Source organism: Emydura macquarii, unplaced genomic scaffold (assembly GCF_026122565.2).
Source record: "Emydura macquarii macquarii isolate MOO-44397 ecotype Brisbane River unplaced genomic scaffold, CSIRO-AGI_Emac_v2 contig_691, whole genome shotgun sequence".
Taxonomy (NCBI): domain Eukaryota; kingdom Metazoa; phylum Chordata; order Testudines; family Chelidae; genus Emydura; species Emydura macquarii.
In genome coordinates this window covers 4,894,590-4,912,820 of record NW_027130828.1, presented here as the reverse complement: position 1 = coordinate 4,912,820, position 18,231 = coordinate 4,894,590, and the positions used below count along the sequence as shown (strand labels likewise).

The 18,231-nt window shown below is 46.4% G+C and overlaps 1 protein-coding gene across 1 annotated transcript; it reads left to right on the top strand.

Annotated features, from left to right (window-relative positions):
* The first annotated feature begins 27 nt into the window (after window positions 1–27).
* LOC137148675 (protein CutA homolog) lies at window positions 28–13,763 on the top strand. Its single transcript, XM_067541593.1, has 6 exons — window positions 28–215; window positions 3,193–3,341; window positions 7,202–7,261; window positions 9,562–9,607; window positions 10,591–10,640; window positions 12,486–13,763. Exons 1-6 carry the CDS (start codon window positions 132–134, stop codon window positions 12,586–12,588), a joined length of 492 nt encoding a protein of 163 aa, XP_067397694.1. The 5' UTR covers window positions 28–131; the 3' UTR covers window positions 12,589–13,763.
* Window positions 13,764–18,231: the final 4,468 nt, after the last annotated feature.

Here is an 18,231-nt window from a genome sequence, read left to right as displayed (position 1 = left end):
CTGAGGCGGCCCGCAGGGAGGGCGGGGAGAGGGGGGGTGGCTCGGCCCTGCGGGCAGGACCCGCCGGCCGCGCTCCGCGATGAGGAGGTGGAGGGAGGCGCTGGCAGCCCCAGCCGTGGCCCTGGACTCGGATGAAAATGGACTGGCTCCACCAGCGGTGCCGGCTGCCGGCTGCGCAGGGCTGCTCCCGTCCGGGATGCTTCACGTGGCTGCTGGTAAGAGCGACCCCTTCCTCGCAGCACGCTGCGAACCCCCCCTGCGAGGCTGCAGAGCCCGGGCGGGTTGCAGGGTCTGTACGGGACGGCCACCGAGGCGGAGCGACTTCATCCGTGAGCAAGAGGCACCTCGCCTGAACACTCACCCCCGCCCCGCGTTCAGCTCCCCAGGCTGCAGAGTCTGGACGAGTCAATCTACCTGCCATGGTTTGTTGGGTAGCTTCACAGCAGATGTAACTTTCCCAGGACACGAATCGCGCACAGCTTTCGCCTTTCCAGCACGCTGTGGGAAAGCTGCAAAGATGCACTTAGCAGAATACAAAGTTCTCTGTCTTGGGGACAGTGCGGATCCCAGGATACCGTATGCTTTCAGTGGTTAGAAAAAAAGAGGCATGCAAATGCCACTATACATTCCCGATGTGCCCAGACATCTAAGCCAGTGGGTGATCAAAGAAGTGCAGATGTAGAGATATTAGGAGGGTGGGGGGTTACAAAAAAATTGACATGAGAAGAAACACAGAAAAGATTCCCTTGTGGACATTTTCAGACTTCTCATTTGATTGTAAGGCAATTTTTAAAAGTTTCTTTCACTTGTGTGGGGGAATTGTTGCACTTACTCAAGGTTGCCAGGATGGTTTTGTTTAGAGATGCATCAAAACTGGAGTTATCAAAAACACCAGATCCAAAACCAATCCTAGCTTTTGTTTTACAAAACTTAACTGATGAGATTCTGCAAAATTACAAAGTGCTGGGCTTGACCAGGATTTTCCAGGTCTCACATTTTCCAGCGATTCTATGGGTGTTGTTGTAGCCATGTTGGTCCCAGGATATTAGAGAGACAGGGTTGGTGAAATAATATCATTTATTGGACCAACTTCTGTGTGTGAGAGAGAGAAGCTTTTGAACTACACAGACCTGAAGAGGAGCTCTGTGTGGCTTGAAAGCTAGTTTCTCTCTCACCAACAGCAGTTGGTCTAATAAAAAAATATTAACTTACCCACCTTGTCTCTCTAAGATCCTGGGACCAACACAGCTACAACAAGACTACTTATTTTTCAATGAGACATTTAGGATCTCTCAATTGTGGTTTTTGAATCCCAGTCACTTTAAATATTGACAGCTCTGGGTTTATCCAGATTAACTACCCAGAGATCCAGAGTTTTCAGTCCAATTTGGCCTTCACTTCTCGCACAAACCTGAGAAACTAACAGTTGCATTGATGCATCAGATTTCTCACTTCTTGTCAGGAAAAAACAGGAGGGTTGTAAGTATTGTAGTATTCTTTATTTACAAATGTTGCTCTCTGAGACAGCCTTATGAGATGCACATATAACTTTCATGACGAGTCATAATTGCTATGCTGAACAGAAGGGAGCATAGATTTCTCTCCTAATAAGGGGACTAAAAGCACTGCTCTACTTTGGCAAATACTTATGCCAAAATTGTCCCTGTTTTGAGTTAAATGTAAATTGGCAATGTTCTTTTAACCTTAGCGCGCACACAACCAATTTCTTCCCTGGAATAGCTGCATAATCAGATGTAGTTATTCCAGGGATGAATTTGACCCACAAAATTAAATGTGCAGCTGAGGTAACAGTGGAGGCTTTGGGTTGGGTTTCAGCTTTGGTGCTTTTAAGTCCGTGCCCATAACAAACATAGTATGCAGATATTGTGTGAATGCTTCATGAATTTCCTTATATAAATAGGTTTGTGCTGTACGTCTCTGCAGTGGAGACAATGGCAGCAATTCCTTTTGCAATAAATTGGATACCAGGCTTGCATAAAAATCTTCTTATCTTCAATCTCTATTCTGCAATTTATCACAAAACAAACTGTCTGATAGCCAACCAAACTACAGTTTTATCTTATTTGTATATTAAGGGCCAAGTTTTATAGCTTTACTTGACTTCAGTAAGTCAAACTTTAGGAGCAAGTCCGAACTAATAGTTTATACTGAAGGTCAATTCAGCTTGTTGGGTTTGTTTAAAGGACGGAATGTAATTTATCCAAGCAATGAAGTACTTTACGATTCCAGTTTTTTCTTTTTTAGATTAGATGGTTTTCATGGTTGTACTGTGAATTCTTTTTGTACATAAAAGTTAGTTTTGAGTATGATGCTTGCTGAAGCAAGTGTCCCCCACTTCCCAGGTTCTGTTCCAGACTCTGATGTACCAGCCCACTGCTCTAATGTGGGATTGAACCCACTGATGGGGAATGTTTATTTGTTTTAAGCATTGTTTCTCTAAACTAAAATAATAAGCTTTATTTTAATAATGGCAACACAAAGAATGCAGACTTTATTCTTGAGACTTGAAATTAGATGCAGGTTTCTAACCCTCAGAAGAGTGACGTTCTGGAATAGCCTTCCAAGGCAAGCAGTGGGGACAAAAAACCTAGCTGGCTTCAAAACTGAGCTTGATAAATTTATGGAGGGGATGGTATGGTGGGACAGACTAGTTTGGCAATTTGACTACTAGTGGTAGATATGCCAATGGCCTGTGAAGGGGTGTTAGATGGGGTCGGTTCTGAGTTACTACAGAGAATTCTTTCTTGGGTATCTGTCTGGTGAGTCTTGCCCACATACTCAGGGTTTAACTGATCACCATATTTGGGATCAGGAAGGAATTTTTCCCCAGGACTGGTTGGCAAAGGCTCTGGGGGTCTTTTGCCTTCCTCTGTAGCATGGGGCATGGCTCACTTGCCGGTGGATTCTCTGTACCTTAAAGTCTTTAAACCATGATTTGAGGACTCTAATAACTCAGTCATAGGTTAGAGGTTTATTACAGGAGTGGGTGGGCGGGATTCTGTGGCCTGTATTGTGCAGGAGGTTAGACTAGATGGTCATATTGGTCCCTTCTGACAGACTGTAGGAGTCTTGGATCATACATACAGTAAATGCTTATTTTTTAAAATGCAACCTAAATGTAAGGTGCACACTTGACCTGACATTCCCACTGTTGTATTTTGCATTCTTTAGGCAATAACTCTCTCTTTACTGATGTACCCAGTGCTGAAGAGTCTAGGTCTTCAGCTGCACTCTGCAATCACTGGCAGCTATATCTCCGGAACCCATTCCATCGCTTTCATCAACTGCCCCAATGAACAAGTTGCAAAGGATATTGCAAGGTACAGTGTCACTTTCATTGTTGTTGTGCTTGAATAATTCAAAGGCTGGCTGTCATGAGTAATGGGTTGTATGTTTCATTTACAATAGTTATTTCTGAGGAGGTGGAAGGTTTTCCTCATTTCCTCCATTTGACACACTTTCTTTCCCACTCATGCACTTCTAAAAAAAACCCAAACAACCCAACAACACTATCTGCCTCCTCCTAGGGCTAGGATACTGTGAGCCCATCAAACCTATTCTCAAGTCCCTCCACTGGCTCGCAGTCTGTTTCAGATGCCAGTTTAAGGCCTCAGTCCTAATTCTCAAGGCAATTCATGAATCAAGCAACCACCATGACAGCCGAACTCCTTTGGGACAATGCAGATCACAAAGCTCTGCAGCAATGTATGAGAATGGACCATTCTGGGTCGAGGGGATCTGGCTATGAAACACATTTTCAGGTGAGATTAGATGAATCCAGAGCCTGACCACCTTTAGGAAATGTTGTCAAACGTTTCTCTTTCAAAAAGCCTTTTTACCATAGCAAGAAAGATACTTACAACACTGATACCCGCACTCCTTCAGGAAAAAAAGCCTATAAAAAACAGTCAACCAACCAAACAAACAAAAAATAGCCCAAGCAGAGATTGTACCCTAGAACAGGGTAGAAGTCCTCTAGGGACTTTGCTATTGATTTTATGTTGAAGGTGTCCAAATGCTGCAGGGATGGGTGGCAGTATAAAAGCCAAAGATAGATAAAATAAAGAAAGGAAAACCATGCAAAGAGACATACCCCTCCCCACTCTAACGTATTTTGCAAAGGTTTCATATATATCTAGATTTTTAAAAAAAATTTAACATTCCATAGATTTGCATGATGAACACTACAAAATCCTAGCTGCGTGGCTAAATAGCCTCTCTGTTCAGAATACTGGAAATGTTTATAGTGTACCGTTACATTTCCTGCCACACCTCCTGTGAGCACTGTTCCCTGCTAACTCTCCGCTTGTCAAAAACTGCCTCTCTTCTGTAATAGAAGAGGGTTCTCAAATGGCTATTCAGGAGCCCAGGGGCTACTAAAAAGTATTTTGTGTCACTCTTAATACTGCAACTGTATCAAATGTAGTACCACTTTATGTGTATGATGAAAAAGATTAACTGTGCGTTACTGGTGAGAAGACCATTTAGTCTCTGAAAATACTTCACATTAGCAGCTCTGCAAATATTATGTCTTTGTTCCTTCTCTTTCAGGGAAGGCGGAGGAATTAAATCACTCCCCACAGTGCATGCGTATTGCTGAGATTTACAAGTATTTTGCCCACATTTTTCTTGGTATTAATGAATTAAAGTTGAGCTCAGAGGAATTTGGATTAAGTGACAATGGGTTGTAGAAACTGGCTCTGTGGTGAAAGTTTATTTTCCAAAACCCATTAGCTACCAATGTGTATGTGTTTATCCTTCTCCTTCATTGCTCACTTGAAGTACTTATTCCCATACTCAGATTGCAGATATTTTTGTCAGTGTTTATAAAGGCAAATATAATTTTGGGGCATACCAGTTAGAGCAGGGGTGGCCAACCAGTCAGAGACGAAGAGCCAAAAAATAGCTATTGATAATGCTAAGAGCCACATTTTCCTTATCCTCCGCCTACAGTTAATCTAAACTCAATAAATATTTCGGGCCGATCCTTATCTTTTATGACTGGGTTAGATCTGATCATCAGCCCCCTGTTTTGCCTTGTATCTGTGCACATCTTTTTCTTTACTTTTCTGCTTATTCATATTTAGTCTGTCTAGAGTACAAAGACAATTGTGCAGTAATTCTGGGACAGAGAAATACATGTGACATATCCAGCCCAAAGCCATAGTCTCCCCCCTATTGTTCCATTGCGGGAGGAGGTAGAGTTATTTGACGATCCTCTGGGGCTCGGCTCTGCTCCCACCATTGCCCATGGCACGCTGGCTCCCTCAGAAGCTGTGCTGCTATACTCACTTTGGCATAGGCTGGACCCCACCTACTTCTCCAGGATTTCTCTGCCATAGAGAAATAACTGCCGGGAACCAGCCTAGACCCAAGAGAAGCATGGCATGGAGAGCAATTGCTCTCTGGCTTCTTGCCTCCCCGGTGCCCAGAGAGGAGGAGATGCTGTGCCATGGGGTGTATTTCCCAGCATCTGTGGGCAGAATGCCGTGGAGCGGCTTTTCTCCCTTTTCCACAGATTTGTCCCTGTGCCTTCCTGCCACTAGAGGAAAGGCTAGTCTGTGGTCCGGCGTTGTGGGAGGGAGAATAGCAACAAGCCCCCTCCATCGTCTCATGGAGCTCGCTGTGGAAAATGTAACTCTAGACTTCTATAGCCAGACAGACAAAGCAGGTCTAATAATAAAGACAGGAAAAGAAGCTTGAGTATCCAAATGAGAACCCAGGTTACACAAATAGCTTTGCTTTATGGCTTTGGTGCCAGATTTGAACATGTTACATAACTGCATACGACTACCAGGCCCTGGATGTCTTCAGACAGCTGATAGGTGGTAGTTACCTTCTGTACAGGTTTAGGCTGCATCTGGGGCGTGTTACCCTATGCATGTTATACAGTCCCCAATCTACTTGTGGTGTTTTTGCAGCTTGTGACATGAAATCCTCCTTTAAGGATAAAAATTTCATTAAGGGATATAGTTTGTTTCATAATCACTCCTAATCTGTGTTATAATCTGGATGTAAGGGTGATATTTTGAACCTACTCAGAGCCAATGCAGTTTTGTTTTATTTGATTTGAAGTAGCTAGTAGAGTGCAAACGTCAGGATTGGATTTAACCATCAAACCCACTCAGGTTAATTCCTGCAGCTGGGTGGATTTATTCTTTCACTCTCTATTAACTCCTGTCTCTTTGTCTTGAATTTTGAGGTTATATTTTTGATCCAAGTGTAATTGCTGAGAGTCAAAGATTTTCATTGCTATAATGCTAAGTACAAAACACAGGCCAGAGTTTAAGAAAAACAAGTGACAAGCCTAACAGTGCCATGCCTTCAAAGAAGGTTTAACACAGTTTTTTGAGCAGAGCGAGTAAAAGTCAAAATATCAATGGTCTCTCCAAAAGACTGGAGACACTGGGGAGGTTGGACGGCACAACATTTGATCTTGTACTCCTAGCCCTCTTCCTACCGTCTCCCACAATTGCTTCTGTGCTCTTTAATCACTCAGATGTCACTTCTGCTGGCAGCGCAGAAATTGTAATGTACAAACAGGCCTGCAATAACAAACTAGTCCACAACTAAAGGAGGAAAATTTCAGGAAGGAATGGATTTGGGTTTCAGATTTTGAATACCTTTTTGGCATGAAAAGGCCGATGTTGTTAAGCCTTTAATACATTCGATGATGTTTAGTCTGTTGTGCAAGCAAGAGGCAGAGTCACATGGTGTGAGTTTATGACTGGTAGTCAGGGACTCCTTGGGTCTAATCCCAGCTCTGAGTCTCCTTGGCCAAAGGGCTTAATCCCTCCCTCAGTTTTCCTACTTGTAAATGGGGATAAAACTAATCTACATCATGGCGTTGGTGTAAGGTTTCATTAATTAACTTTGAGACTGCCATCTGTGTCATCTGAGTCCTTCACGTTAACCCAAGCCAACGCTGACGCTAGAATCTTTCGGGTCTTATCAGCTGCAACTTGGAGGGACCTTCCCCTTGGCTAAGCCAATCGGAGCCATGCCGAACTAGTCTTGGCTGGAAGCTGATTAAACAACCCTAACTCGTGCCTCAGAGATGTCAAGGCTTGTCGCTATAGGAAACAGCTCAAGGTTAACTTCACAGCACAAGGTGGAGGAGGGTGCTGGGGATGGAGGAAGCAAAGTTTATTCTCTAACTCACCTTGTCTGTTCTGTTTAGGGCCATTATGGATAAAAAACTGGCTGCCTGCGTGAATATTCTGCCAAAGGCCTCGTCCATGTGAGTTGCTTGAACGTTCCTCGAAAGGACAAACAAATGCTTGTCTGAAAATGGAGGCATACGCCAGGAATAGCAAATCGAAGAGGTGCCTGAGCTCCTGCAACTGGCTCAGCACCTCCCAGGATTAGGCCGATGAAACCGTGCAGCTGGGAGACTAAGTTGTTTCTAGAAGGCTGTACTGCTTTCCGATTGCTAGACAGGACAATTAGAGTGACCCCCGCACTGCCAAAGTGCATTAAACATATTAAGAACAGGGGGTGGATGGCAGGCGTGCATGCTTGTGGCCATTTGTTTATTGGTTACTTAGGAATAGAAATCTTCACAAAGAGGATTTTAGCCTCTTTCACCATGATTTAACGTGAGATGTGTCTTTCATGGGACTTAAACCGAGGCTAGGGGAAGCAGACCAAGGAACGGGCATTTACAATATTAATTTATGTCTTTATTTGGTAGAAAGGGGCAGCATTTGATTCTGGAACATGAAAACGGCAATAATACTCACTGGCGTCCTGGGCCTTCCATCCTTAGAGTTGAAACCTTGTCACAGACGTTAATGAATGAAGCCCCACTACAGCCCGGGGAATGGGGGGAGGTATTAGGAACTCATTTTACAGCTGGGGAACCGAGGCATGGAAAGGTATGGTGACTAGCACATGGTCACACACGCCGAGCCATGACTAGCAGAGAGATTTTCCATTTCCAGTGCTTTAGCCACAGGACCATCCTTCCTCTCCGAAGGCCTGCACCAAAGCCCAGTGAAGCCATCTATTCCAAGACACTTCTGTGGGCTTTGGATCAGGCCCCAAATGCTCCACACAACTCCCCCCAGCCACACATCTATCTGAGGTCCTATTCACCCTTTCCTAACCTGGCTGTGAGAGCTGAACAGCAGAGCTGGTCCGAGCAGTGCAGTTCCCTAACATTTCTCCTACTCCGCTATCCCCTCGATAGCCCTGGTCTCACCTGCCCCATCTCAGAAGGAGTCTCCGTTCCGAATTTGATCTCTCTCTTTGGGTAATCGCATAACCTGGGTAATGCCACCGAATTGGACTCCTGCAGAACCATCCGACTAACAGCTCCTCTCTCTTTTCCAGACCGTTTGTTATAATCCAGTTTTTAGATTGGATTCTGGTTACACATCTGCACACAGCTGTTTTAGCCTCCTTCGTCTCAGGCTGACTGAGCCCCTGGCTGCTGCTCTCTAACTGCTGTGACGCTTCTGGCCCGAGGCACTGGGCACATGGTGGCACTATGATGGCATTCTGCAACGATAATTGTTTTTACAGGTCACGCGTGCCATAAAGCAGATTTACTCTTTGTGCGTCAGAGAAAGAAGAGGGGCTGCGATCAGTTACATGGTTTCAAGTGGAAGCCGTTTCTGCAGATAGTTATTCCCCCGTTGCCAATTGCTAGGACGCAGCCAGCAATCAAGCTATCATTTTACTCCCTTTCCAGATTTCCTAAAAGGAACACAGATGCAGCCGGGGTTAGCATGGGCAGGTGCCACGCAATCTGCTGGGTACAGAACTACTGACCTGTAGCATCCCCAGTTAGTCCAGTTCTGGGCCCCCCAACATCCCCAGCCACACGCTTTGCTAGTCACTGCTGGCACCCAGTGCCACCCCTTGCTGTTCCCTTGCCAGTCCACATCTTAGCATAGCTCTGCCAATTCACCCCATCCCTGACATGTAGACTGCCCTGCTAGTCTAGTCCTGGCCTCCCCCGATGCACTTCAGTCCTGCCACTACAGACTCTCCCTCCTACACACAGTGCAGACCTAGCCCCGGGCAAACAGCCGGACATTTTCTAGTGTGATAAACGTTCATTTTCCATAAACACAATGATTACATTCGAGATGGTCAGCTCAGCGGGGGTGGGCGGGGCTCTGACCTGGAAGTAATTTAAAACGCTGACAGTCGCCTTGTACCTCGGTGACTCCCCGTGCATAGGTTCGCCCGCTTGGGTCAGCAACAAGCTGCCAGGTTTGTCCGTGCTCTGTAGGCACACGCATCAGGCAGCCAATCTGCCCCTGAACACTCTACCTTCAGTACGACTTATAAATCCCATGAACGTGCTTGGGAAGCAACCTTTGCCCATAAATTGTCATCCAAGGAGTTCATTCCCTACCATAGCCATACAGCAAAACCAAACATGATAATAAGAACACTTAGCTCTTACATAGCACTTTTCTTCAGTAGATCTCAAAGCACTTTACAGTCTTTAATGGATTTTCATGCCAAACCAGTATAAATGGGGCTGCAGTCATTTACTATGTCTTTTTCTTCTTCTTTTAAATGTAGGTATTTTTGGAAAGGGGAAATAGAAGAAGCCACTGAAATACTGCTAGTAAGTGCCTGGTCCTGTGTATCTAGCAAAGACACGTGTTTCTAAGAGGTGCCATGTTCCCTGTGTTTAATTCAAATAGTATGAGGATTTGGGGGGACAGCTTGGGAACGTCATGTGGAACTAGGTCACCAGCTGCCAAGAGTTGGTACCGTCGGAGGGCTGCGTGAAACGGGTTTGGAGGTTCTCTGTCCAATTCCTTGAGGACAGGTCCACATCACAGAAACCCCCAGCGGAGAGACCCTGGGCTCAATGAGTCACAGGAGGCTGAACATTCAGGTCATGGCACAACAGCAGGCTAGGAGGGGAAAACATGTACTTCACTAAGCAGGGCTGTCAATCCAGCATTTCCTGCGTGTAAGCGGCTAGAAGCACCAGCCCCATTGTGCTGGGCACTTTCCGGACGCAGAATGAGAGTCCCTCATCTGAAGGGTTTACAAGCTAAACAAACAAGGCAGGGGAAGTATTACCATTCCCATAACACCTAGCTCTTTTATAATGCTTTCCATCCGTCGATCTCAAAGCACTCTATGAAGGAAGGAATTATCATTATCCTCATTTTATGGAGGGGAAACTGAGGCACAGAGCAGGGAAGTGACTTGTCCACGGTCACCAGCAGGCCTATGGAAAAAGCTGGGAATAAATCTGAGGTTTCTTGCGTCCCACTCCGGTTCTCTAGCCAGTAGGCAACCATTGTCTCTCAGATGGGAAACTAAGGCACAGAGAGATGAAGTGGTTTGCCAGACATCCTGCTGCGGAAGGTGCTAGTGTATTTCAGACATCTCCCACGGGAATCTGTTAGCTCAGAGTTATTTGGAATTATGTGCCTATGCCGTAACATTGCCATGAGACTGCCTAAGCGATTTTAATTTTCTCAAGAGAACAAAAGTAGATCCCATCAGCACTAGTGGGAAGCATCACGTGTGTGACGACAATTTAGCTGGCCCAGATTACATTCCTCTTTACATCTTCTCTTTCTTTTACAGTTAGTGAAAACCAGGACGTCAAAAATAAGCGAATTATCAGACTACATCAGGTGAGCCTCCTGCCTGTTGCAAATGATATTTTTCCCCCTAAACTAAATTTTCCATCTCTAACTCAACCAGTCAAAGAGCAGTTACTTCATTCCAACACCCGTGTGTGTGGTTTAAATCCTTGACTGCTACTGCATGTGCCAAATGAGTCCAAACAACACAGACACCCTATTAATGCAAAGCTCACACTAAAATGAAAAACTAGGTAAAACCCAGCTGGTATCTGGTTGAAACGGAGTCCACATACCTCAAGAAAGTCTCTTAAGGTTCACCAAAAAGGACCGAACTTCAGCTTTTGTGTTGTAGCCATGGGGAATTCACAGAATCAATGCAAAGCTAAGTGAAACAGAGTGGTTTGACCTTAGTCGTACCTTTGAAGGAAATATTTTTCACACAACATGAACAATTAGCCTGTGGAACTCACTGTCACAAGCTATCATTGAATGATCTAGATTCAAAAAGGAATTTAAACACAGATAAGGATAAGCATATCTAGAGTCATAGTAAATAAATAAATAAAATAAGCGTTTTTGGAGGGGATATCAACCCTGATGCTTCAGGACACAAGTCAACTTCTAACAATGGGGGATAAGGAGGAAAACTTTCCCTTAAAACAGGTTATCCTATAATTGCCTAGTTCAGGGTTTCTTGCATCTTTCTCTGAAGCATCTGGTATTGGCCATGGTTGGAGACAGGCGACCAGACTAGATGGGCCACTGGTCTGATCCAGTCTGGCAATTCCTGCATGTGAATGATTCCGTCTCATCCCTGAGCAGCCCCTTGCGGCTAGGTGCCCAACCACTGGGGTCCTAGCCCACATCCGTTCTTGGGGACTCCATGACACGCTCTCTGGTCTCAATAACAGCCCTCCTGGGGCTGGCTTATTACAAAACGTGGTGCAAATAATCCATAACAAAAGTCCCAAAACACAGCCCATTTATCAGCCCCACTGCATGTTGTCCTTAGACTCCCCCAACACCTAGCCCAACAGTGTAACACATACCACAGTCCAGCACCTTCCACCACACCAGGCTGTTCTTCAGTCCTCTCCTGGCCTGCCAGGACAGCCATCCCAGTCCTTCCAGCAGGAGCCATCCCATTCTTCCCAGTCAGAACTCCCCTTCCCTCAGCTTCTCTGCTGGAAGTTCATCTTCATCACGGGCGCACCTACCACTCCACGGTTCCATTAATGTCTGAGCTCAGAAAGACCAGCAGGTAGGCCCTCCTCCGGTTCTCGTTGCCCTCGGCCCCCTCTGGTGCCAGCTCTCCAGGGTGCAGCTGTCAGCAGGTAAGCCACTTTGCTGGTCCCCTGCCTTCAGCCCTCTCTGACCCTTGGCTTCAGCTTGGACGTCATCCGGCCAGGCCCTCTGCTGTTCTTCTGCCTTCAGGCCTATCTAACCCTCTAGCCTTTCCTCCAGTTTGGAGAGATCAGCTGGCAACCATCTCTTTGAACAGCAACTCCTCTTCAGCCAGCCCACTTGCCCCCTTCCCCTGTCCTTCAGGGACCACCCACAGGTGCTGCCCTGCCCACTTAAGTGGGGCAAACTGGCAACAGCTGTACTGGCATAAGACAGCTGGACTGCCTTCATTTAAAGGGGCCAGCCACCCTGGGATGCTATGTTAATTTAAACAAAGCAAAAAGCTCATGGATTGTGAATCCACATGATCTGAAGAAAAGAGACACAAAACTGCTTTGAGGGCAGAGGGAAAGCGCTAGGGGTCCTTCTTGACGTGCCCCTGTGAACTGAAAACCCCACATTTCTTGGGGCTGTAAGTAAAATGGAGTTTATTCTTACAGCAGAAATGATCCACTCCCGTTGGGGGGCTGTGTGTGTTTTCCATTTTAGATCCATGCATCCTTTTGAGATTCCTGAATTTATCAGCCTGCCAATAGACCAAGGAAACCCTCTCTATTTAAAATGGATTGAAGAAGGTGTCCCCGATGACTAGCTGGAATGCACCATTCTATCCTCAAGACAGGCCCAGCGTTGCCTTCCTGCCAGGGGAAGAGGACGTTTGCTCTGGCACTCTAGTCTTTTCTCAGTGCAAGTGGGAGTTACGCACACACACACGGAAGGGCGATAAAACCCCCAGGGAACGGAGGTAGCACAAGAGCCTGGAATTAGACTCCTACTTGAAATACAGTTTAACAAACACGCCTCGTTTGTGTAAACCTATGTTCTACTGAGCGTTTAGCAACACAGCAGAAGAGAAGTCTGAAGGGGAGAAAGGGCCCAAGTTAGCCAAGAATTGTGAATTGTCCAAAGTTGTGAACAGCAGGATACACAAAGGTGTGTGTGATGTGATGTGAGATCCTATGGTGGCTCTGTGGCCATTTATAGGACCACAGTGTGAAAATGCCACATGATGGGGCCCAGGCACTGTGGTAGTGACAATACAGTTTGTGAAGAAGGACCAGAGTTCAGGACCACTGGCTGCCAGAAGTTGGGTGCATCGCAGAGGGAGCATACGCAGCCCCAGTGGTGGTGAGTAGGGGGCTCTGTGTGTCTCTGGCTGAAGAAGGGTAGCTGCAGAGTGGGGGAACCAAAGGTGGAGAAAGTCCTGCAAAGCCCTCTGTCCCTCCTTCGCAAATGAAAGTGAATCAGGATGCAGCAGAGCATCCCATGATGCATCAACTCACATCATCTCCTGCTGTGCTGCAGTGTTTGGTGTCCTGACAAACGTCAGGGTAGCAGAGGCTGTTTAAAAACAGCCAGCCATTCAGAGGGCTGCCTCCTGAGCATTTGTGAAAGGAGCCCAGACAGCGCAAACAAGGATCCACGGGGCTGGAGGCTGAAGCGGACAATAGCCTACTATTTCTGGGCCAAGCACTAGTGGTTAACCCTCCCCCAGAGCATACAGCAATGCCATTCGCACAGTGTTTATCCTAAAGGTAGCGAGGATTCGGTTAGGGCCTGTGTCATGCTGGAAAACATTGCCAGGCTAGGGAGAAAAAACCGACACACCCATTCCCATCAAAAGCTTCCCGCTGGCTGAAGCAAACACTTTCTCCCCTGGCAGAATTTAGCATTGCAGACAGAGGCACAGCCTTTTAATAAAATAAATCTATTATAACACATGATGGAACAATATTTAGTAATTTATGTGTCCGAGGCGTTAATAAACAGGAGTGTTCTTACTCAGACTGCCTGGTTTGCTTTTGTCGACTTTCATGATTATAAAAAGGCCAATTGGGCCCAGCCTGCCAGCCCTGCGCTGGCATTGATCATACGAGGTGGGGTGGGGGATTCTGCAGAGCCCGCCATCCTGGAGTAGCTGGGTCAATGCTTGCAGTGAATCCGTCAGGAAAAAGGGTTCCTTTTTAAAAGGACTAGGACTCCCTCGCTACACCCTGTAGAATAAATGGGGTATTAGTATTCTTTACATCCTACTCTGAACAGTTGTGCAATTTGTGCATTTCACCCAAAGATGGCAGCATATCACTGATGGGGAAGTAATTCCTAGGCAGTGTACATAGCTTGCAAATATACCCTCTCCACCCTCATGCACCCCACCCCTGCTTAGCTCCAAAATAAAACATGTCCTGGGTGGGAATACAGAGCATAAACCAGCCCAATAAAACACCCAAAGCAAAGCAGAGTCTTAGCTCCATAGGTAAGTGCATTTAAATCTATTTGATCAATTAAAAAATCCCTCCAGGGGAAACATTAATTTAATTACGGTTATCTTAAAAAACAATGCATTCTGTTCCAAATCATCAAAATGGCCAGTGTTACCTATCCACAGGCAGTGTCTCGTAGTTACAACCAAAGATCCAGCATCCTACAAGCCCAACTAATACAGATGAGTAGAGAACAAAGAAAGGAAACTTCAGAGCAGTCTGTAGCAGTGCAGAATGACACTTTCCCCTTTGTTAGAAAACAGGCACCAGGAAAAGTATATAGACACAGACAGACAGACCTTTTAGAATTCCCAGCTTGTGTGTCTACCACCACCTGAGGTCGTTTGCTCTATAAGAATTTTAGAAACTAAACTGCCTTTTCATCGTCTGTTTCTTTACTCTCTGCAGTGTCTGTAACTTGGACAAGGAAGAAATCCTGGCCAGGGTCACTTTCTGGGTCTCATGCACTAGCACAGTGCTGCAACGTTCAGTTTGCAAATGCTGCTAGGGAAAGAGTTGACTCAAGAATAACAAGAAGCAAAGCAAATGTTGCCAGCTATGCACAAAACCCAAATGTTGGGGCAAACCTACCAGACAGCATTCCCTGGTCCAGCACGTCCATCCACCAATGCAAGCAGACAACCAAGAACGCTTTACGCAGTGAGGGCAAGGAGAAAAAGTATATTTGTAGGTGAAAGCCAAAGGCATGCATGGCCTTGTAAGAATAGTGCCAACCCCAAGTATTCAAAAACAATCATAGATCAGACCCCAAAATCATGATATTTAAAGAAAAATAGTAACCCGGGGGTTCTTTGCTTTGTTTCCTTCCACCCCCCATCCCCCCCCATACACACACACACACGGAAAACAGATTCTCACTACTTCAGGAGATGGAACTTTAAGTCAAATATCCTGTGATTAACGATAAAACTGGGGGCTGGCTAACAGAGCAAGCGGCATCATGTCCTGTTGATCCGCGTGCAGCTGTCCGTGCAGCTGGCCCTCCACAGCTCCAGAGAGCCACAAGTAGGGATGGGGGGGGGGGGGTGGCCTATTTTCCCCACACCCTGGAGGAATCCCCGGGAAGTAGTGTAGCAGGGGCCTCCCATGGAGCAATGGTGCCAGGGGGAGCAGTACAGGGACCCCTCCCCCTAAGCAGCAGAGGGATTCAGCGTGGTTGGCTCAGTGCCTCCAATGGATCCCCGAGAGCTGCATGGATTTCAGGGGAGCTGCAGGGGTTTAGAGTGAGACTCCCAGTTCCTCTGCTGGACTGACCCCACTCCCCAGACAGAGTTAGAGGAAAGGTTTCCTGCTCCCCGACTTCCAAGATCACCTCCTACTGGTTCCTGGGGGAGGGGGAATCAGGCCTAAATTAAACCGCGTTGACCGGGTAACAGGCTCTGTAAGGGCAGCCCAGCCCCAGTGTTTCGCCCTGCCATACCAGACTGGGGAATGAGGACCATTCCCACCTGCGGATCCTTCAAGGAGGTGATCAGTACTGACTGCCGTCAGAGGGGCATTCTCTGGAACAGTGGTGATCCATGCACGGCCTGCAAGTCAGGGACTGCCCAAAAGTCTCATGGGATGTGCAGGGTCTCCAAAAGGGAGAGGTGGGGGCTGGGGGAAGTACCTTCTGGCATGGTCCCATATTCAGCAGCCCTACATCTTCTCAGAACTAGAAACTTCAGCCTTCAACTGGTGCATGTCCATGGAGGAAAATGAGTGGAAGCACGATGAAAGTGCCAGTTTCCACCTCGGTCCTGCAATTCCCTTTCTTTCTGGATTACACTGGTGGTCTGCCGTTGAATCTCGGAGGGATACGAGCTGCCACTCTCCATAAGACAGACAGCAGAATCCATCAAGTCATGCTTGATTGACTTGTGTGACCCAGTTTCTAGGGTCCATGACCACATGATGAATAACTGATACCATAAAGAGCCAGTGACGTTAAAAAAGATTTTTTAATTGTACATTGGACATATTAATTACAACTTGAATATAACAAAAGTCGGTTATTAAAAGCAGCAACTTGAAATCATAAATCTTTAGAAGGTGCACAGAATCATTATAAGATCTAATAGAACTAATGCAAAATATCCTCTGGAACAAAGCATTTTTAAAGGCTCCACATTCCCCTCTCTGGAACGGATGTGGGGGTGGGGGAGGATTGGTTTGTTTGTTTGTTTGCCGGGCCTAAAATAAAAGGGTGCAGAGACAACATGCTGCATCACAGAGGTTCCTGGAACATTCCCTGGCTTTTTGAGGACTCTGCCCCGTGATTATTGAAAGCAGCCCCCTGCAACTCTTGGTATCATTGCCCTATCCGGCCCTGCATCTTCCGCGCCAGGCAGTGACAAACAATAAAAAGGTGTTTTAGGCACTCATGGAAGGGCAACATTGTAAATGATCATTTGGTGGCAAATGTCCATGAGAACATCATGATACACTACAGCACTTGGTCAGCTACGAGATCCTGCACGCCCTTGGCACCGGTGAAGCAGGCAGAGATCCCGGTCAGAACAGCTGGGGAAGGAGCGTGCACACGCAGCTCCTCCGTTATTTCTCAGAGAAAACGCGACCCACTTAGAGCCATAGCATCACCGGATGTTTGAGCCAAAGTCCCCATTAAAAACCACACGCGCGCACACACAAAATGGGGAGTTCAGCTTCAAGAGATGATGGCCCTAAAGAACACTGACCTCAAAACCTCCTCGCCCAGCCTGCGCCGCTCCATTGGCACATTCTGACCAATTACAGTCCACATCTTCCAAACCGGGGGCAGGGAGGGGGGCGGGATAAAATTTAGAGATGAACAGAAAGGCCTCACTTGGCAAGATCAGGATTCATGCATTGCGCATCCAGTCTTGGGAGGTAAATAAAGGAGGAACTGACTTTCCATGACTGGTTTTCAAGTGTGGCTGCGTGCAATGTCAGCATACACGTCTGGTGCTGTCACTGATCGAAGATCTGAAATACTAAATGCCCTGATCATGTTTTAAGCTCCACGCAGGCAGAACCTACTGAAGTCGACACAGGATACAGAGCTCACGGCAGAGTCAGGGTCTTGTCTCTTTCACTTCACCTCTGAAAGGTGATGACGGGTATTGACCCATTCTAATGCCTACATTTAAAATACATAAGACCATTCCTTCTGCCCCCCCCACCTTTAATCATTTCTAAGCCAAAAGCCCCTTGGTTATCCTGAGGTGCCTGCATACGTGCTGAAAACAAGGAGCAGATTCAATAAAGGGTTATTTTCATATTGCCTCTGGCTATAAAGATACATTCAAAGCACTTCTTTATTTCACAGGACATGTAATACCTACAGTACTTTGAATCGTTAAAAAACAACCTAGCTCAAGGAAACAGCACAAAACCCACCCTCCCCCAAAAAACCAAAACCCAAGTAAACACACACAACTAGCTTTTGTGCTCAAAGGATGCAAAATTAGAGGGGACCTGATCTGAACTCTGTTGAAGTCAGTGGAAAAACCTCCTATTGATTTCAATGGGTTTTGGATCAGGCCTCAAGAGACCAGATCATATTACTATACCTAGAAAGACCTCAATCCTGCGATTGGATCCACGAAGGCAAGCCCACAGGCACATGCCCACACAGATCAGGTGCACATCCAGGAGCCATGTCAGTTTCTTTTCACTCACTACCTGTGTGGTTAGGAAAGTCTTTTAATGCTGTCTAGGCACTTGACTAAGGGCTTGTCTACATTTACAGTGCCACAGCAGTGCAACTGCACCAGTGCAGCTGTAGCACTTAGCAAAGACGCTACCTATACCAACCAGAGCGTCTCCCGTTGCTGTAAGTACTCCACCTCCCCAAGAGGTGTTGGCTACGTCGACAGGAAAAGCCCTCCGGTTAACAGAGCACCGTCCATGCTGGGGGTAAGCTCTGTATAACCGCATCGCTCAGGGGTATGGAAAATTCACACTCCTGAGCAACATAGTTATACAGA

Coding starts and splice junctions, on each gene's coding strand:
- LOC137148675 (XM_067541593.1), top strand. CDS start 132: ATGAAAATGGACTGGCTCCACCAGCGGTGCCGGCTGCCGGCTGCGCAG. Junction 216..3,192: donor GATGCTTCACGTGGCTGCTG/GTAAGAGCGACC, acceptor TGCATTCTTTAG/GCAATAACTCTCTCTTTACT. Junction 3,342..7,201: donor GTTGCAAAGGATATTGCAAG/GTACAGTGTCAC, acceptor TGTTCTGTTTAG/GGCCATTATGGATAAAAAAC.